Source organism: Rattus rattus, chromosome X (assembly GCF_011064425.1).
Source record: "Rattus rattus isolate New Zealand chromosome X, Rrattus_CSIRO_v1, whole genome shotgun sequence".
Lineage (NCBI taxonomy): Eukaryota > Metazoa > Chordata > Mammalia > Rodentia > Muridae > Rattus > Rattus rattus.
Genome location: NC_046172.1, coordinates 109,902,449 through 109,924,015, shown reverse-complemented (window position 1 = coordinate 109,924,015; position 21,567 = coordinate 109,902,449). Strand labels below are relative to the sequence as shown.

At 39.4% G+C, this 21,567-nt stretch overlaps 1 protein-coding gene across 2 annotated transcripts in view; it reads right to left on the bottom strand.

Annotated features, from left to right (window-relative positions):
* Aifm1 (apoptosis inducing factor mitochondria associated 1) overlaps positions 1-21,567 on the bottom strand; it is a 39,132-nt gene that overhangs the window by 16,002 nt on the left and 1,563 nt on the right. Inside the window, exons 2-6 of one of the 2 annotated variants that reach the window (XM_032889729.1) lie at positions 13,286-13,428; positions 7,666-7,759; positions 5,444-5,568; positions 5,189-5,319; positions 2,947-3,037 (exon numbers count right to left, since the gene is read on the bottom strand). In XM_032889729.1, coding sequence (XP_032745620.1) covers positions 2,947-3,037; positions 5,189-5,319; positions 5,444-5,568; positions 7,666-7,759; positions 13,286-13,428 — 584 coding nt within the window. Of the gene's footprint in view, positions 1-2,946; positions 3,038-5,188; positions 5,320-5,443; positions 5,569-7,665; positions 7,760-12,061; positions 12,193-13,285; positions 13,429-21,567 lie in introns of both variants that reach the window. The other variant, XM_032889730.1, reaches the window with a different exon arrangement.

The window sequence follows — 21,567 nt, the reverse complement described above, 5'->3', positions numbered from 1 at the left end:
TAGGAGGTGAAGGATTGGGACATGCAGGCAGGAGGACCAGAATTCAAAGTAATCCTTGGCAACATAATGAGTTCAACACCAGCCTGTGCTACATAAGAACTCATCTTTACAAAGGAGGAAGGGGGTAGTGGAGAGATGGCTCAGTGGTTAAGAGCACTAACTGCTCTTCCAGAGGTCCTGAGTTCAATTCCCAGCAACCACATGGTAGCTCACAACCATCTGTAAAGAGATCTGATGCCCTCTTCTGGTGTGTCTGAAGACAGCTACAGTGTACTCACATACATAAAATCAATCAATCAATAAAAACAAGGTTAAAATATGTACTATATGTTACCCCTTAGAGTCCTCATGTTCATGATCACTACCATCCGATTCTAATGTGAACTATCATGTTTTGTCTGAATTATTACAATAGTTTTTGAAATAGTCTATCTCTACTTTTAAAATTTACTTTAGGGGTTGGGGATTTAGCTCAGTGGTAGAGCTCTTGCCTAGCAAGCACAAGGCCCTGGGTTCAGTCCCCAGCTCCAAAAAAAAAAAATTTTTTTTACTTTATAGCGAGGCAGTGGTGGTCCACACCTTTACTGTCAGCACTCAGAAGGCTAAGGCAGCTAGATCTCTGAGTTCAAGGCCAGCAGCTTGGTCTACAAAGCGATTTCTAGTATGGTCAAGTCTACACAGAGAAACCCTGCCTCATAAAACTTTTTTTAAACGTTATATGGATGGGTGTTCTGTCTGCATGCATGTATGTGTGCCATATATATGAGCCTGGATTGTTGTGAGACACTACGTGGATGCCTTGAATTGAACTTAGTTAGGAGAGCAGCCAGTACTCTTAACTGCTGAGCCCTTTCTCTGGTGCCTCCATCTCTACTTGTATTCCCCTGAAATCCATTATGTCATAGTCAACTAATTATCTAAAGATCATTTCAAGTATTTTATATCTTTGTTCAAGTATCACCAGCTCTCCAGTGTACATAGAGTTCAAGCTCTCCTACATGGCAAAAACATTCCATAACCAATCCCTATTAGAAAGTTCTCAAGTTTTGCCTCTTGCTACTTCCTAACTTGAATACTTTTTAAAAAAATTCTTCTTGCACATACACCTTTCTTGCCAGTACTTAGAAGCAGAGGCAAGTAGATCTCTACCAGTTCAAGGTCAGCCTAGTCTACATAGTGGGTTTCAGGACAGTCAGGTCTACAGAGAGACCCTGTTGCAAACCACCCCTCACCAAAAAAAACCTCCGACAACCAAGTAGAGAAAAATCTTCTTATATTATTTTCTAATCTATCATTTTTTTACACCTCATCCATGCTAGATAACTATTCTGCCCTAAGCTCCATCCCCAGTCCTCTCAACGGGGATTCTGCTTTATTGGTAGCTAGCTGCTTGTTTTCCTTAGACTAAGTACGCTTTTCTGTACTGCTGGGCACTTGTTTATGATGTTACTTCTTCCCTCAAATGTTATTCTCCTGAATGTTCTTTGCTCCTATGTAGTCCATGCCTCTTCATTCCTTAGTACTTTCTGCTCTAGTGCTAGGCAGATGGCTTAATAAGTAAGAGCACTTGCTGTATGGACATGAGGACATGAGCTACAACCCTTGAAACCCATGTAAGAAACCAGACATAGCAGTGTATAAATCTGTAAACCTGGAATTGAGAAGAGACAGAGACAGGAGGATAACTGTAGCCTGCTGGCCACCAGCCTAGCCTCAAGTTCAGTAAGAGACCCTGTTCAAAAGGAATATATCAGGCAGAGTAATGGGGCAGAACACCTGACACCCTCCTCCTTACACTACATCCATCCATATTATATTCACACATACTCGCACATACTCACCAAGAAACGCACAATTTTGCTCTTCCCGAGGACCTCAGTTCAGTTCCTAGAACCCACGTGATGGCCCATAACCATTTATAATTCTAGCTCCTGGGGATTCAAGATTCCTCTTCTGACTTTCGAGGACACCAGGCACACGGTGTGGAGAACACACACACACATACACACACACACACACACACACACACACACACACACACACACACAATACATACAGGCAAATACTCATAGAAAAATCTAAAAAGCATATTTTAGTAAGGTTTAGGTCTGTGAGTTTTCTCCAGGAAGCCTTCCTTGCATTCATTTCTGCACTGCACACTCTTCCTCCTCCTAGCCCCAGCACACATCTCCTCCACACTTCTGAACTGTGATTGTCTGTCTGTGCTCCTGCTTATTGCTGTTCTCCCTTAGGGAACAGGGCTCTTGTGTTTCTCATCAGGGACATTTAACATGATGTCTCACTACCAGCTTAACCACGATCTGCGGCTCTATTATGGAAGAAGTGGTCACAGGAGAATCTTCCAGTCATGCTCTTCACCCCTTTACACCACCCCCTCTACTAAAACACTGACATTAGTTTACAAACAGAGTCTACTCTTTCCCATTAATAAAGAACAACACAACAAATAACACAACACAACAAGGCCTCCTGGGACCCCACAAGCATCCTCCAATAACTGCTCTCCTTATTCAGGCAACCACCTTGGTAAAGTCTGACAGTATTTCCCATGCTGCGTTATGACTAAAGTGTTGTATTATGCTGCAAATCTGGTCTAAACTCTTGTCATCAACAATAGCGGAGAAAGGTAAAACAAAACAACAGGAAGGAGGAAAATGCAGAAGCATAAAGAGGCAAGAGCGTGTAGAATTCTAGTATCTGACAATGGGACTTTGCCTGGCAAAGCTTAGGCAACTTCATACTCTAGGCTTGGCTATGGGCTTTCCCTAGACAGACACACTAAACAGTTCTCAATCCCAAATGCTTTGGCTTTTCCTTGACCTACAGCGGGAGAGGAAACATGGACTGAAATGGAAAAGCACACCACTGTACTTCCTGATTGGTAACTACAGTGAGCTCCAAAGAGAAAGCAGCCTACGAGCTCACCTTCTTCCCGGTGAGGACAGCCACACCACCATTCTCAATATGAGGCAGGTCCTGAGCAGAGACATAGAAAGAAGGTGGCTGGAAATAGATGCTGTATGGGAAAGAGGAGAAAATTATAAGCATCTGGAACTGCTATAGATTCCTGCTATAGCTTTAGTAAAATAATGTCCACAAAGAAAAATACATTCAGGCACATTTTTTTCAGAGTGAGTCTCTAGCCACTAGAGTTTGGTGGTGACTTGCTTATTTAGAAGTACTATAGATCGATGGCTCTCAGTTGGGTACTTTAGTCCCATAAGACATTTGGCAATTTCTGGAGACATTTTGGATTACAACCTAAAACGGGGTGCTTTGTATCTGACAGTTGAAAGAAGGATATGTGCTATACAGGATGGCCCTTACATCCAAGAAAATGATGTTGCCTCAAATAGTAATCAATAGTATAGAAGCATGAAGCTAAGCTCTAGATATAGAACCATTTCAAACTAAGAAAAGGGGCATTCAAGGAGCTGGGATTCACATATTGACCCCCATTAATTTTTCCGAATGGTGCTGCTGGTCAATGGAGCAAGGTTTTGCTCCTAGATAATTCTTTCTGAAACAATTAAGCTGGTATGCTGGCATGTATGTAGACTTTCAACTACTCAGGAAGAACAAAGAATACTGCTTGAACCCAGTAGTTTGGGGCTAGTCAGGACAGCACTGTGAGAACACGAATTTTAAAAACTAGGTAAATAATTATTATATATATTTTTAAGATTTATTTATGATATATAAGTACACTATAGCTGTCTTCATGCAACCTGAAGAGGGCATCAGATCTCATTATAGATGGTTGTGAACAACCATGTGGCTGCTGGGATTTGAACTCAGGACCTCTGGAAGAACAGTCAGTGCTGTTAACCACTGAGCCATCTCTCCAGCCCTAATTACGATATATTAAGCAGAGACAACGCAATTGAAAGCATGCATTCTGTTTGAAAATGGAACATAATAGTAAAGATGAAGGAGGCAAACACATCTTGGTGTTTTAATTTTTTTTAGATTTATTTATGTTTGAGGATGTTTTTCCCTGCACACCTGTCTGTGCTTGCAAGGGTCAGAAAAGGGTGTCCTATCCCGTAGAACTGGAGTTACAGATGGTTGCAAAACCACCTCGTGCCTGCTGGAAATCAAACATGGGTTCTCTGTAAAAGCAAAAAGTGCTCTATAGTGCCAACTCATTTCTCTGGTCCAGGTTTGTAAGATTTTAGTTCAATGCCAAATTGACAAATCCTGGAGCCCCAAGAACAGTACTGGAATTGAGAGAGCTAAGGAGTCATTTAGAAGAGAGAAGATTCCGGGCCTGTAGCCCGAGACTTGGGGTATTTTGTTTGTCTGTTTTGTAGCTTTGAGACAGAAGCTGTTACTCCTGTTACTCAGGTTACTCTTGAACTGCCTGTCTTGCCTTATCCTCAATGCTGGGGCTTCAGGCACGCACCACTGTGCCCAGCCAGTCCAAGTGTCATTTGTGCACACATTCTGAGAGTGAGGCTCTTCATTATTGTCTTCCCACTCTACTCTCACAACTGGGAATGCTGGCCAGAGTGTCAAACAAAGTGCCATGAATGACCTAGGGACACAGCTCAGTTGGTGCTTGCTGTAAGGACCAAGTCCTAGCTCCAGAACCCACATAAAGAAGCAGGCATGGTGACATACACCTTTAATCTAAACACTGTGGAAGCAAGGACAGGGGAATCCTTGTTGCTCATTGGGTAGCCAGCCTAACCTATTTAGCTGTGTCCCAGTCTCAAAAAAAAAAAAAAAGGTAGCTGGCACTTAATGAATGACACTGAAAGTTAACCTCTGGCTTCTACATATATAAAGACATGTATGCATATGAACACATATACATATACAAGCCCCAAAATAAGTAAGGGTGCCAAAAATTAGCTTCACTTGCTTTTATGTGATATGCCTAGGCATTTATAAAGAACTGACAACACCAACTAAGCTCATCTCCAACGGAGAAATTTAACCTAAAGGTCCTAGCATTAAACTGCTGACTGTTGGTAGTTTAGGGAACAGAAGATAGAAGGTTCTTTGTGGTCTGTTGCCTCTAAGCCTGATCAAGTATTCACAATAGCAAACTCCCACATATAGCCTTTCAATTTATCATCCATGGTCAGTGACAAAATCCTAACCTGCTTCCCATGCTCAGCTGAAAATGATGGTCAGGCCCATTTTATGTAAGGAAACACACCTTCTCTCTTTTCCATTCCACTGTCTGAACTGCAGTGTCTTTGTGACATTTGGGTCATCTGAAAACCACAATTCTTTTGAAAGAGGAGGTCGCATGTATGGCAGTTCAGGGTCTTCAGATACGATGAGGACCTGTAGACACAAAATGATACTTCTCAGAGTTGAGTAATTTAAGAGGAAAACGTCAAAGCATTCACACTGGCTAATGCTTGTACACTATACCCCTCTGGGCCAAGCAACATAACATGCACCTTACCCTGGCCCCAGGATCCCGAGCCCGGATGGATCTAGCTGCTGCAAAGGCAGCAGTACCTCCACCAATCAGCAGGAAAGGGACGTGACTTGGTGCCCTGATTGGAGGAACTGAGCCTCCTTCTGCAGCTGTAAAAGATGGAACAAACAGACGATGTCTTCTAAAAGGCTCTGATGACTCCTCAGCACAATTTCAAAAAAAATCACTTGGCATTCATCTTACTCCTTGACAAAAAGTAAAACAACATACCTATACTAATCAAAAAGTTATTGAGTTTAAGCTATAACTCAGTGGTAGAAAGTTTGCCTATCATGTCTAAGAGTCTGGGTTTGACAGCCAAAAATGAGAAAGAAAACAAGGACAAGAAAAAAAACCCAATCTTCATAACATTATAGTGGAAGGGAGAAAAAGCAAGTATTCCTTTCATTTTACCAGTAGCAAAAACATTTTAAGAGGATGAATGAATTGCAATGTCTTTCGCTCATTAGGTCTATACTGGTTCTAAGCCTACCTAAATTAAATATTAGTCTTTTTCCTTCCTCTCCCTTTTAAAGATAGGGTCTCACTATGTAGCTCAGGCTGGCTTCATTGTCCCATATGAAAAACATACACCATTATACCTGGCCATTTATTTCTCAAATACATTAGAAAACATATATTAAAAGGCCTCTGGGGCTGGAGAGAGGGCTCAGTGGTTAAGAGCACCCGACTGCTCTTCCAGAGGTCATGAGTTCAATTCCCAGCAACCACATGGGTGGCTCACAAACATCTGTAAAGAGATCCGATGCCCTCTTCTGGTGTATCTGAAGACAGCTACAGTGTACTTGTATGTGATAAATAAATAAATCTTTAAAAAAAAAAAAAAAAAAAAAAAAAAAAGGCCTCTGCCCTTCTTAGTTTTCTACTGACCACCAGGAAAATACTAAGTTCAGTTGCACCTTTTGTTAGCAATAAAGGGGAAACACCTGGGAGGTCAATTGGGGATTATTATACAATGTTCATGAAGAAGGAGGCATTATTGAAAAAAGCAATACAAACCGCCTACCCAGATTATAGGCCTAATTAAAGGATTAAAGTATTCCTCTTTGAAAATCCAAGTGAATCAAATAGAAGGCTAGAGCTTTGTGCTACAGGAAAATACATCTATAACAACTCAAAACTCCAAAGATTCAAGGGAATTAATGTGATTGAAAAGGTTTAGTCATTAGAAAAATGGCTTTCCTATCTTTCCCAGTAATCACCAAATATACATCAACCTACCTTCAAAATTCTTGACCCAGAATGGTTCCTGTCTAAAAGAAATGCAAAGACAAAAATGGAGCAGAGACTGAAGGGAAGGCCACCAAGTGGCAGGCCCAGGTTAGGATTCATCCCATGGGCAGGCACCACGCACCAGCACTATTACTGATGCTATGTTGTACTTTCAGGCAGGAGCCTAGCATGACTGTCCTCTGAGAGGCTCTACCAGCAGCTGACTGAGACAGATGCAGATACTCACAGCTGAGCATTGTTCTGAGCACAGGGACCCCAATGAAAGAGTTAGGGGAAGGACTGAAGTGGATGGCAACCCCATAGGAAGAACAACAGTGTCAACTAACCTGGACTCCTGGAAGCTCCCAGGGACTGTACCAGCAACCAAAGAGCATACACAGGCTGATCTCAGGCCCCTGGCACTCATGTAGCAGAGGACTGCCTTGGCTGGCTTCAGAGGGAAAGGATGTGCCTAATCCTGTAGAGATTGATGCCCCACGGAAGGAGGATTGACGGGGGGAGGTTGGGGGGGAGATCACCCTCTTAGAGGCAAAGGGGAGAGGGTATGGGGTAAAGAATTCTTGGAGGGGGAACCAAGAAGTGAGGGTAACATTTGAATGTAAATAAACAATTAAAAAAGGATAGGTGGGGTTGGGTTTAGCTCAGCGGTGCAGAGCGCTTGCCTAGGGAAGCGCAAGGTCCCTGGGTTAGGTCCCCAGCTCAAAAAAAAAAAAAAAAAAAAAAAAAAAAAGATAGGTACCCACAATAATTAATTTTACTCTCAAGGTTAAAATGCCAATCAAATACTTTAGGAAATTGCTCTCTGCTGTGGGGTAAAACCATAGTTTCTAGAAGCTTACAATCTCACATTGTTACACTTCAACAGGATATTAGCAAATCATAGCACCTCAACCTTAATCACTTTCCCTTATTTAATCTCAAGTCACGCAGAAGAAACATAGGGGAGTCCTTACCAGAGGCTCTTCTCTGTTTCTCTTCTGGTGACAGTCCTAATCCCATTATTCTTTCATTATATCTTTTTTGGTCTTCTTTAATAGTCTTGTAGGCCTGTAGACCCAAACATGGAGAAAGTTTATTTCATGATACACCTATATCATAACATAAGCTAACATCATTTCAATTAAATGAGAAGCTTTTGTCTACATTGAGCACGTTAGCTCCTTTATGCAAACACTACTAAGGCGAATTTGACTTTTCAGTACTAGGGATGAAACCCAGAGCTTCATGCATACTAATCAAGCGCTCTGCCACTAAACTTTAACTCCAGCCAAAGTTCTTTTGTCAAGAAATAAAACTATCCAGTGTACACGTATCTGATAAGGAAAGAATACTTGAAAATAGATCAAAATGTATCAGGTTTTCTGAGACTCTCGGTAAGAAACTCTCCTGATACTGAATTCAGAAAGAATTAAAGGAAATGTAACTTTAGTAAGTATAAAAATGGCTAAAACACAAAAAGGGCTTTTGGACTATGCTGGGTGCTAGTTGTAAAATCATTCTATATGGGCCTAGGTAGAACCGGGAAATACATCTTCATGGTAGATGTTTAAGAGTTTGCCAGGGATGATATGTGGTTAGGTGTATACTATCTTTCAAATGTAAGTCACCTTTTCAGTAATAGTTTTACATTTTCTAAACTAAGGGGGTGGAAATCTGACTCAGAAACACTACAAATTAATAATCAGTAAGGGTCAAACATCATTTTCGCTAAAGTGTTTTATTTCAAGCATACTCTTTCCCCTATACTTTCAAATTGAGAAAGGATATTTTAGTATTATGACTAGTTTCTGCTTTTCATCTTTATAATACATAGCAGAAGGATTTATTACTGACTTTTAACTTAGTTTTAACGTATTTAGAAGCTAGAGACTACCTATGGCCTTACGCATATCAGGCCACTGAGCTATATTTCCTAGCCCTAATTAGAACTTTCAAAAAAGTGACAACATCTTTAATCCCAGCACTTGGGTGGCAGAGGCATGCGGATTTCTGTGAGTTGGAGGCCAGCCCAGTCTACATAAGGAGTTCTAGGCTAGTGAGACTAAATAGTGAGACCTTAATCTCAAAAGTAAATTCATTCATTCATTCATTCATTTAAAAATGGGGTCTGGTAGTGGTGGTACCTGTCTTTAGTCTCAACACGTGGGATGCAGGGGCAAAGACAGAGACCTTTCTGGTCTACAAGAGTGAGTTCCAGGAAAGCCAAGGCTATAGAGAGAGACCCTGTCTCGGATCCCCACTCCCCATAAGTTAATTAAATAATAAAAATGGGCTGTGCATGGCAGTATATGTCTTTAATTCCAACATCTGGGAAGGAGAGACATGCTGGTCTCTATGAATTTTAGACTGGGTTTCTTTGTGAAGCCATGGATGCCCTGGAGCTCCCTCTGTAGACCAGGGTGGTCTCGAACTGCCTCTGCCTACCAAGTGCTGGGATTAAAGGCATACGCCACTACAGCCAAGCAGGATTAATTAATTAATTAAAACATAAGAATCAATAGACAAGAATGATTGTTTTGCTAGGGCCTCATGTAGCTGAGGATCAATCATCATGAACTCTCTCCGTCCCTCACATCCTGGGATACAGGCACTCATCACAGTGTCTGTCTGAATGATGCACTTCAGGAGACCAAACCTAGGGCTTCATATGTGCTGGCAAGGGCTCTAACGTGCCCAGGGATGTCTCCTAATGACAATTTTTTGGTTTTTTTGTATCTCAAGTGGTCCATAAGATAAAAATTTAAGTGATCATATATCAAATGAAATCTCAGATTAATTATAGAAATAAGGACAACTAGAACAAGTATCATAAAATACACTCTTAGAATATTCCTATAAGGTTGGGGATGTGGCTCAGTGGTAGAACATTTGACACAAGGCCCTCCCTGGTTTTGATCCCTAATACCATACAAAAATAAATTAATAAAGAAAAAAAGACTTTTTGTGACCACTTTACAGAGCAGCTCATTAGGTGACATGGGGGACCTAAGCCTTGAGAGGTTATTAAACTAGATGGTTTAATCTTACCAAGAGGAGTGAAGAGGAAACAGGCCAGGGCTATGCTCACACATAGAGGGTCATCTCAATGGTCTAAGCCATTCTATACCTCCTGATCTCCTGATGCTTTTACACATGTAAAGAGTGGTGTGCAGATGGTTTAGTGGGAAAGGACTAAATTCAGGTTAGATGTAGACACACATCAGCTCAATGTTCTAAAATGAAAGGTAGTTTACATATACACTAAGTAACAGATTCTATTTCCCAAATGGTTTCTGTATTCCTAGTTTACCCAGATTTCCAATTAGGGGCAAATACATTCTGGCTAAGAAATACTACAAATTTATGAAAAATACTAGTAGAGACAACCTTTCTAAACAAATGGATTGCAAGATAAACTGCAAGTCTTTTTTATTTTTTATTTCATGTGCATTGGTGTTTTGCCTCCATGTATGTCTGTGTGAGGGTGTGAATTACAGAAAGTTTTGAGCAATCTGGGTCTTCTGGAAGAGTAGCCAATGTCTTAACTGTTGAGCCATCTCTCCAACCCCTTCAACTGCATTTCACACTGCACATCCTGGGAAAAGTGTTTTTCAAAGCCAATAGGACAATAAAGAACACTTAATATAGGACTTATTGAAGGATTAATTATAGACAAATTAAAAAGTTTCCTCAAATGAAAAAAGTTGTGGAAGGGATATTGTTAAGAACTGAATTCTTCAAATCATATGCTAAAGCCTTAACTACCAAAATGACAGTATCTAGAGACAGAAGTGGTGACAAGTTGGATAGAGCTTTTACAAAGAGGAAGAGACACCAGCACTACCTAATTCACTGTCAATATGTCCTGACTCCATGTGAGGACAGAGTCATATACAACCATGAAGAAAACCTTCATGAGAAACTTAACCCTGTCTGACTTTCCGAGTTTCAGAACTGAAAAAAATTAATGCCTGTAGTCAAGACCATTTTGTGGTATTTGGCTATGACAATCTGAAAAAAATATAAGCACTCCATTATTTTTATTGCATTTGTTTGTATGTTTGCATGTGTATACTCATATGTGAGTATCACTGTGTACCTGGAGGTCAGAGGATAACTTTACAGAATCATGTTTCTTATTCTCCATCATCCTAGAGATTGAAGTCAGGTGTCAGGCATGGTCACAAGCACTTTTATCTGCTGACCATCTCATCAGCCCTGAATTTATGTAATTTACAGCTATAGAAATCTCACTGATTGGGACAGATTTTAAGTTTCTCCTATGACTAAATGAATTTCAGAAAAAAAGAAGCCACTTGGTAGCAAGTTTTCAACTATTTAAAACCTGAAACACAAGTATCCAAACTAATTTGATAAATGTAGACAAAAGCTTATCATTTAACCTGGTGCCATTATAATAGGTTTATTACAACCAGTGTTTGGATAAACACAGAGGGCAATGAAGCATTTAACTGAATGACTTGAGAGAAATTTGTGTTTCACGGGTATTTCTAAGACAGGAGAAAGCAACAGTGGCTGGCCCATCTTGTAGTTTGGCATCAAGAGTATCTGCATGGTTAACTCTGTGGGAGTCATCTAACTCTGGCCAGCAACACAAACCAGAGGTTTAACAGATTTAAATCATTATTAGCATATCTAATGTAAACACTTTAAAAATATTTTAAATAAATGGGGTAGAAGAGATATAAAAAACAGGAAATGGAAAAGTTAAGGCTCAGAAGGGAGAATTGGAATCACCAATGAGAGGTGTTCAAGACAGCACCCTACATGAATGCTTCAGCCACTTGTTTGGCCAAATTAGAGGTAACAAAAGGGCCATTGCCAAGTGATTTAGTTTGAAGTAGACTGTGGTTTGGGAAAGTACTTCCAATCTCTATGGCTTTGAGACCTCCTCAGAAACATTCAATAAAAAGACTTTCACAGCAAAAGCTTAGTTGAGTGCTTGCCACAAAACAGAAAAATTACATTTTAGCTAAAATGATTCAAAGTAGATGGTGCTCAAGTTCCCTTTATTTGCTTATTCACCATTCCCTGAGACTGTCTTGTTAGACATGCAGCACTAAAGCACAATATACTTCAGCAGCATCAAAATAAGCACAAATTTGAAAAAAGTTTCAAAAAAGGTTCTTATATTTGGCTTTAAATTTATGGGTTTGGACTGATCTAGTACAATATCAGTGGTTTGAAAAATAAGATTTGAGGTCTCTAGTGACTGACAATGTCCCTTTAACAAATGTCTATAGAAAGCACATGCTGTGAATATTTACTGTATTCTATGGACCAGGTTATTATTAGTACCATGGTCTTACCCACCCTATCCCCAAACATAGTTTAGCAGAAGCATCTTACATAATAAATTCCTGCCCCAGTCACTGTTGCTCCTACAATTAAGAAGTATACTAGGTTGCTGCCATCTTTCCCAGAAGCACCTGCAGACGCTAGTGATCTAGAAGGGAATCCTGGGAGATGACACTGCACAACTGTAGGTAAACATACAGCCAAGAAGGAGACAAAAAGAAATAGAAAAAGCACTAAGTATTAATGAATGAACATTTAACGCAAATGCAGAGAGGCATTTTTGGTTACTGCACTAAAAAATGAAAAAGAAAACAATTTAAAAGCTGCTCCAGAATCGGCAGAGAGTGCCTCTGTTGTCAGTCTGTTATCAAGCAGATTTTTTCCTCTATCTTGATCTGATCTGACTTACAACTGGCAGGAGCTGGCTACTCCTTTTGTGCACTTTGGAGTCAGGTTAAGGTATGAGGATATGGGAAACTTCAAATGATTTTCATCCCCCCTCCACCTACTGACAGAGGAACAAAAATACTTTTCCTATTACCAGCAGAGAAAGAACTAAGACTATAGTGGCATCCGACTTTTTGTTCTCAGTGTGCAAAGCAAACAGCTTTCTTTGATCAAGATGTTGGTAGGCATCATCAAAGTAAATTCACTCAACCTTACAGTACACTCTGCCAAGTTAAAAGAAAAAACACTCAGAATAAATCCTCTGTGACCTGCTAGGATGATCAGGTCACTGAAGGAGATGTAATTGTGCTAACAGTATGAAACAATTAAGTTCCCCACCATTCTACAATTGGAGATACTTAATTTCTATAATTTAGCCTTTCAGTAGGATACAGGAATTTAGTTTTCCTTTTAGAAATGCTTAGAATTTTTTTTATTGAAACTCTCAATCTCAAGCTAAGGAACAAACCTTTTAAAAATTGACAAACTAAAATCAAATATTGTGCTTAGGAGCTGCAGTGAATTTTGACTTTGTTTACAGGTTACTTGATCACAATCAAGAGAACAAGTGGAATTTTTTGGAGTTAGTCAAGCCTTAGGAAACACAGCAGTTTTCACGGAAAGAATAAAAACACGAGTAAAAGATCAGTCAACACAAGAGTCATCAGTCATCCCCACATGGGTTCCCATAAACACTTTAAAGAAGGCCTTTGGAACTTTTCCTACAGGAGAAAGCAGAATTAGTTGCAAAAGTTTTCAAGCAGAGTACTGAGTTGATCAATGGGAGCTGTCTGGCAGCTTTTCTACACAAGCTGCTGTTTTACTTACATATGCACCAGCTCCTATTGTTGATAAGCCCACAATAAGGACTAACACAGAATTATCCATTTTGCCCCCTGATGGACCAGAGCTAGCCATTTGTCTTGCCATCTGGAGTTCTAGAGGAACACGCCATTGCTGGAACAAGTTGCCTAAAGGAACACAATTTGTTAACACACATACACAAATAGAATAGTTAAAACATGTTTATGATTAAATATCAATATATTATAGAAATAAAGAATTATACCTTAGGTTGCATGATGTTCACTGTTCTATGACCAAGAAAATGCAATAAAAACTGTGCACATAAATACTACAGATATTGGGGTTGGGGATTTAGCTCAGTGGTAGAGCACTTGCCTAGCAAGCGCAAGGCCCTGGGTTCGGTCCCTAGCTCCGAAAAAAAGAAAAAAAAAATACTACAGATATTTATGTACGACCTTTGGCTATCAGACTTCTTTGTGCTTCACGGCCCAAGCTGATATCAAACTTGTAATCATACTAAGCCTAAACTACCATACCCACCTTAGCTGTTGGAGTTCTCAAGAATACAATTTAAATGTTATTCAATAAGGACATTCACAGCTCCCAGGAAGTTGGTTTAAAAAAAGAGCAGTTCAACAAATCTTTACAATTCAGTAAACAACGAGATAACCTATTTGGTAGATAGCCATCCCTCAGTATCTGTGGGGCTTTGATTCCAAATCCCCAGAAGGAACTAAAATTCACATATGCTTATAGAATATGGCGTGGAATTTGCATACAACCCATGCATGTCATCACATATACTTCAAACCGTCTCTGAATTACTTGTAATCATGAATACAACGTGAATAGCTGCTTTGCTATATTGCTTTGTGAAAACAACCAGAAAATAAAAAAAATAGGGTTGGGATTTAGTTCAGCGGTAGAGCGCTTGCCTAGCAAGAGCAAGGCCCTGGGTTCGATCCCCAGCTCCGAAAAAAAAAAAAAAAAAGAAAAAAGAAAGCTTGTACATGTTCAGTACCGAGATTTGTTTGTTTGTTTGAAACAGGGCCTCCCAAGTAATGGGATTAAAGCTGTACATCATCATGTCTGGCTTAAAAATAGTTTTGTTTAATGGTTGGATGAATCCATGGATGCAGAACCAACAGATACAGAAGGCAAAAGTACACAAAATTGACCAAGGCTAGCTGGGATATTAGGATGCCCATTTCAGAAACAATCTACCAGGCTCAAACCTTGTTTAATTACAACCCTGGAATACACAGTTCTGTCTTGTGTGAAAAGTAGTGTGTCCTAGAAGAAAGAAACATTAAATATCAGAAGGATATCAGAACAAAATTTCATAATGAACTTAACCTCTCACAATTGCAGAATTTAATATATATTCCAGAATGAAAAAATTATGAAGTGTTGGCCAATCATTTCTCTTTCAAGATAATAGTCATTTTTATGTACAACTAATTAATGCTAAGAAATAATCACACAACCATGACATACTATGAACATGAAAATATGAAACATTTCCAGATTTCCTTTTTCCCAGTGGATGCTGACATTTTCAGATGAGGCCTGTCCTTAGAACCTTCTCAGATCATTCCATATGGGTGTTCACTACTAATTTAGAGTGGTGATTTTATTTTCAGCTTTGTGAACAGTCTGGTCTCTGTAACAATCAATACTGCTGGGTAAAAAAGCAGCACCATAAATAGAGATCTATGTTCCAATAAAAGTTTATTTATAGCCACTAAAATCTATGTTTTAAATAATTATTAAATATTACAATATTGTCTATAACTAAGGTTTTCTTGGCCATTTAAAATATATAAACACAGCTGTGTATGGTAGCTCACCCCTGTAATCTTAGAACTAGGGAGGCTGAGGCAGGAGGACTGTTGCAGATTTGAGACTAGCCTAGTTTACAGTGTGAAAATGGCTCAAAAATACCTAAAACCTATAAAAAAATGAATAAATAAATTCTCGGCATGGGGGGGGTCATGCCTGTAATTTCAATTCTAGGACTTGAGAGGGTGAGGCTGGATAATCCTAACTGAAAGACAGGACAGACTACATACAGAGTGAGACTGTGTCTCAAAAAATAAAACACATTAACAACAAAAAGAATCTACCTCACTTGTGTAGGAGCTATCTGATCACGTTTGCTTGGGTGGTGGTGGTGCTGGTGGTGGTGGTGGTGGTGGTGGTGGTGGTGGGTGGTGGTGGTGGTGGTGGTGGTGGTGGTGGTGGTGGTGGTGGTGCTGGTGGTGGTGGTGGTGGTAGTAGTAGCAGCATGTGCACACTGATTTAGAGTAGTAGTTCCAGGGCTGATGGTCTCTCCCCTCCTCCCTCTTTCTGACCCTTCTCCCCCTCTCTCCCTCCCTTCTTCTCTCCTTCCCCCTCTGTCTTTCCCTGTCTCTACTCCCTTCTCAACCCCCCTCCCCATGATCTAAATAAACTCTGAAAAAAACCCCTTCAAAATATGTCAAAATTCCTTGACATATTTGTTAGGTGGTCACTGATCAGGCCCTACCCCTAGGAGTTTTGACCTGGTAGTTCTGGTTAGGGCCTAATAATTTGCATTTTATGTTAATACCATGTTGTGAAAAGTTTTTTAAATTACTTTATTTAGTTTGTGTGAATGAATATGTGTGTACAAGTATACAAAGATTTCGGAGCACAACTTGTAGGAGTGAGTTATCTCTTTCCATTGTGGGTTACAAGCACTGAATGCAAGACTTTCAGCATGGTAACAAGTATCTGTAACTGGTAACACCATTCACTGGCCTTTTCTCACTTCTTCAGACAGAGTTGTCCTAGGCAGCTCAGGGGAATCCTCCTATCTTAGCCTAAGGAGTACTAGGACTCCAGGCCCCAGCACCACACAGGGTACTACTTATCTCTATTTCTAACAAGCTCATGAATGATGATACTAATCTTATAAACAGGACACTACTTGGAAAAATCACCACTCTAAAGGCTGATAGATGAGTTCTTACCCTGACTAGGCTTTAAAAGACAAAGAGAGGCTGGGCATAGTAGCACATGCCTTTCATCCCATCACTTGAAAGGCAAAGGCAGGGAGCCCTTTGTTGAGTTCAAGGCTAACCTGGTCTACAAAGTGAATTCCACATTACAGAGAGCTAAATGGTGAGACCAGGTCTTTAAAAAAAACAAAACAAAACAGGGCTGGAGAGATGGCTCAGCGGTTAAGAGCACCCGATTGTTCTTCCAGAGGTCATGAGTTCAATTCCCAGCAACCACATGGTGGCTCACAACCATCTGTAAAGAGATCCGATGCCCTCTTCTGGTGTATCTGAAGACAGCTACAGTGTACTTATATATAATAAATAAATAAATCTTTAAAAAAAAACAAAACTAAACAAACAGGCACACAAACAAATAGAGCCAGGCCTTGTGGATCAGGTTTGAAATCTTAGCTACTCAAGAGACTGAGATAAATTCATAAATCCAAGGCCTTCCTGGGATACAGAGTGAGTTCAAAACCAGCCAGATCAATTTAGTAAGACCATTTTTTTCTTTTAAAGGGGCCAGAGCATACTTCCAAGACAGGGCACTTACCAAGCTTGTGCAAAATCCTAGGACCAATTTCCAGTAGTGTTTAATTAAAAAGAAAGGCTTTGGTAGTAGTATCCTATATAAAGTTACAGAGAAAGGAAAACACAACACTCTCCCTTTCCTTTCACAGTGTCAGGGGCACACATGACTAACAACAAGCCTAATACAGGTCTGCAGTGTCATATTAAAGTTCTTGGGAGCATTAGTAGCTTAGAACTCAGAACAGATTGAAGTATACAGTAAGTAGACCTGGCACTGGAAAGGGTAGCAATCTAGACTCGAACCCATTAATATTTCAAGGAGAAATAACACTGTGGTACTTCAAAAATGTAATTAGGAGCTGAAGTGATGGTTCAGTGGTTAAGAACATTTTCTGCTCTTTCAGAGAACCTGGCTTTGGTTCCCAACTCCCACATAGAGGCTTCCAACCATCTGTAACACCAGTTCAGACATTCTGTTCTGACCACCACAGGCAATAACCATGCATATAGGGCAAAGATACATTCACGCAAAACACTCATAAAGGTAAGGGAAATAAGTCTAAAACTGTATTCTAAGTAGCCTCTTTCCAATGCAGATCAAATTTCATAGTGGGAAATGGGTTACACAAATACGATAGTCCTATTTCAATTTCTGAAATATAAATAAGAGAATTTAAACTTACACTCTCTAGGAAAGGAAATATATTTTTTCTTTACTCTTCCTGTTTCTTATCTGGCTTAGAACTCTTTGTTGTCATGAAATAAAATGGTTTAATTTTTAGAATAGTCAATTATAAAAATAAAAACCCTGGGGCTGGAGAGATGGCTCAGCGGTTAAGAGCACCTGGCTGCTCTTCCAGAGGTCATGAGTTCAATTCCCAGCAACCACATGGTGGCTCACAACCATCTGTAAAGAGATCCGATGACCTCTTCTGGTGTGTCTGAAGACAGCTACAGTGTACTTATATATAATAAATGAATAAATAAATCTTTTAAAAAAATAAATAAAAACCCCTATATCTAGTTTCTTTTTCTTTTTTTTTTTTTTTTTTTTTTTTTTAGGCAGGGTGAGGCAGGGTCTTTCTATGTTGTCCAGGTTAGCTAGCATCAACCTGGTAATTCTGCTGAGTCAGTCTCTGAAATCATTAAAATGGATTGTCCTCCATTTTAATCTATGAAACTATCCCATGCCCTTGCTCCCCGTAGTTTTAATTTTTAGGGGATCAAGGAAACCACTGATCACAACTGAAACATGCCTCTCCACTTGCCTTCTGAGAAGGTAGCTCACTCTTGACTTCTCATTACTGTACCAGCTACTTGTTTTTGATTTTTTGCAGCAACAGAAATTATTTTGTATTTAAAATGCAATTCCCAGGAACTCAATCTGTGCTTCTGTAACACTTTTTATACAGTAGGAAATAATATTTTAAGAGTGAGGGTCTCATTATGTAGTACTGACTGGCCCAGAACTTGGTATGTAGATTAGGCTGGCTCTGAACGCATAGAAATCTGTCTGTCTTAATATCCAAAGTGCTAGCATTAAAGGTATAGACTGCACCTGGCCCTGGTTTAAAATATAGTACTAAACAATGAAAGAGAAACAAATTTTTCTAATTTGATTGATACTGGCCAAACTTTTTTTTTTCCTTTTTTTGGAGCTGGAGACCGAATCCAGGGCCTTGCGCTTGCTAGGCAAGCACTCTACCACTGAGCTAAATCCAAACTTTGGTTGTTTTCTTTTTGAGATGAGAATTTGGTATGCAATCCTGACTTGTTGAACTCATAATCCCCCGACCTCAGCCTCCCCAGTACTTTTGACTGGACATTTATTTCTATTTATTTTGTTTGAGGCATTGTTTTACATTATAGACTGGGCATGGTTGGAACTCATTATGTAGCATAGGCTAGCCTCAAAATTTTCACAATCTTCCTCCTACTGGGATTACAGGTATGAACCACAACTCTGATATTGACTAAACATTGAAAAATTCTTTGAAAAGATTTCTAACCAGATCTCATTAATTTCATGTTGCTTAGTAGAAAGAAATTGGTAAATTTAAGTACCACAGAGTATCACTAGAGTAAAACTTTAGCCAGCAAGCTCACTTTCGGAGGCCTCACATTTTTCTATTATCTATACTTCCAGCCCTTTCTAGAAACACATTCATACACTGAGGCACTTAGTAATCCCAACTCATTAAGAAGTCTATATGCTCTTAAAACTTGATTCCTAAACATCAAATTAATTTTTTCAACATGGATAAAACACAGCCTATTAATGTGCCTACTGTAGGTAGATGCCTGTCTGTAAAGAATGCAACAGCTATTGAATTTTATCAGCCTTTGAAAAATTATCAAGCCTTGCTGGAATTTCAGAAGAATGATAACTATCCCATGAGATGTCTCAGACACTGAGCCACCAACCAGGCAGCATACAGTAGCTGGTCCATGGCCCCCAATACATAGACAGCAGAGGCCTGCCCAGTCTGACCTCAATGGGAGCACCTAATCCTTGAGAGACTTTGAGGCCCCAGCAAGTGGGGAGGTCTGGTGGGAGGGCATCTATTTGGAGGCAGCGGGGAAGAGGAATAGGAGGAGGAACTGTGGGAGGGGGGACTTAGAGGGGGATAACGACTAGACTGTAAAAAAAAATAAAATTGTTAATAAGAAAAAGAATAATATAGTACTATATGAATCATTCTTACAAAAAGCACAAAAGAAAAAATGTTTTAGATTACAAAAAAGAAGAAAAAAAGAACAAAAAATAAACCCTTCACTGAAAACTTAGTATGTATCAAAAATTGTACAGAGTGCTTGGGACACAAGAATAGATAGGACAAACTCCTAGTCCTTGGACTTAGGACAGGGAAGTACCTACTGTTATTTTGACTATGAGAAAGTATCCTTGATGCAAATCATAAGAAATCCAAAGTTGCTCAGTTTGTCTTAATTCTTAAATCAGTAGAAGAGAAAAACAAGAGCCTCCTGTAGATCCTGGAGTAAATGTGGGGTTTATCCTTTACTCAATTTACCTAACTAGGCAACTTTCAGAAGCATGATCTAGAAAAATGTTAACATATGCAGCAACTCCCTCAAAACATTAGAAAAGGGGTTGGAGATTTAGCTCACTGTTAGAGCGCTTGCCTAGCAAGCGCAAGGCCCTGGGTTCAACCCTCAGCTCTGGAAAAAAAAAATTAGAAAAAAATTCAACTTATTAACTGCTTAGAGAAAAAGTTGTCCCACAAACATCTAGGTTTTAAAAAGATGTCACCAAGCACAGTGGCTCAGACCTACAATTAGGAACTCTAGAGCCTAAGACAGAAGAAGGACCATGAGATCAAGATTATACTTAGCTACACAGTGAGTTGGAACAACTGGAATACATAGCAAGATCTTTTCTCAAAATATTAAAAACCAATGTGCCATTTGGCAGTATCTACATTCTAGAATTCTAGGCTACAAGGAGCCAGTTACTTTTTAAAGATGAAGATTCCAACCCGCAAGGCCCTGTCTGGTCCTCAGCTCAAAAAAAAAAAAAAAAAAAAACCCAAAAAAAAAAAAAAAAAGATGCAAAGATTCTGGACAAGCTATTGGTGAACATCTTTAATCCCAGCACTGAGAAGGCAGATCCAGGTAGACCTCCAATAGGCCAGCCTGGTCTACACAGTGAGTTCCAGGACAATAAGAGCAGCACAATAGACTGCATCTCAAAAAAGATGTTATGATCCAAATAAAGAAAAATCGTTAAATATTTGAACTTTAGGTCAGGGAGCTAAGTGATCAGTTTGGTCACAATAGGCAGCAAGATGTTTGGTGAATAAATAAAACATTACAGAACACAAAATATCTATTACCAACCCCTTCTGCTGCCCAGTAATAGATGCAGACACAGAGTTGTGACTTAGTTACTTTTAATCCTTTCTAGAAAGAGGCAGAAAATCCAAATAAGGACAAACAGGAGGTATTGAGGTTTCAAGAAAAAAAGCAATGTGTAATGAAAGAAAGCTAACAATGGTAAGAGCTAGAGATGACATAATTTTAATGCAGGCTCAAGGTTTACTAAAACAAGAAAAATAAAAGCAAAGAAGAAAGATTACTAACAACCTGGCAAAGCACTGGGGGGGGGAGGGGATAAAAGAGGGCAAAGTGGTACAAAAACCTTGTCTCGTGCCCACCTCTGTGAAAATATATAGCAGATGCTGCTATGTGAAAATGAAATCAGATTAAAGGCAATTGGCAAATGAGCTATAAAACACTAATTTCCACAATGAAATTATCATAATTTCTTTTGGAAATTGTATCCCTACCCCCACTCATTTTTAAAGCAGGTGATGTCATACTCTAGTGCATGGACAAAGAAGTGTGTGCAAAAAGATGGATGGGTATGTCAGGAAGTCATGGAATCTTCTACAGGAGAGGCCTTCAAACAAAGCCATGCAGTGGGGGAAAAGCATTTCAGTATTTTGCCACAGCTCTAATATTATAATCAAATGAGTATTTAACTGATGAGAACATTTGGTTAGTCACCAGAATTCTGGTAAAAAGCTATGTACTGAGCAAAATAAGTGCATAATATTAGAAAGGGTAGTATCTTCAGATTATCTAAATTTTTAAATATTTCTCCATAATTTACATACAATACCTCCATTTCCATGCACAGAACTCACACGAATTATATTTCTATTCACTGGGTTTTTAGGAAACCTAGAGGTGGCTTTTTTTTTTCTAAAATAGGAATTCTTTAGTTCC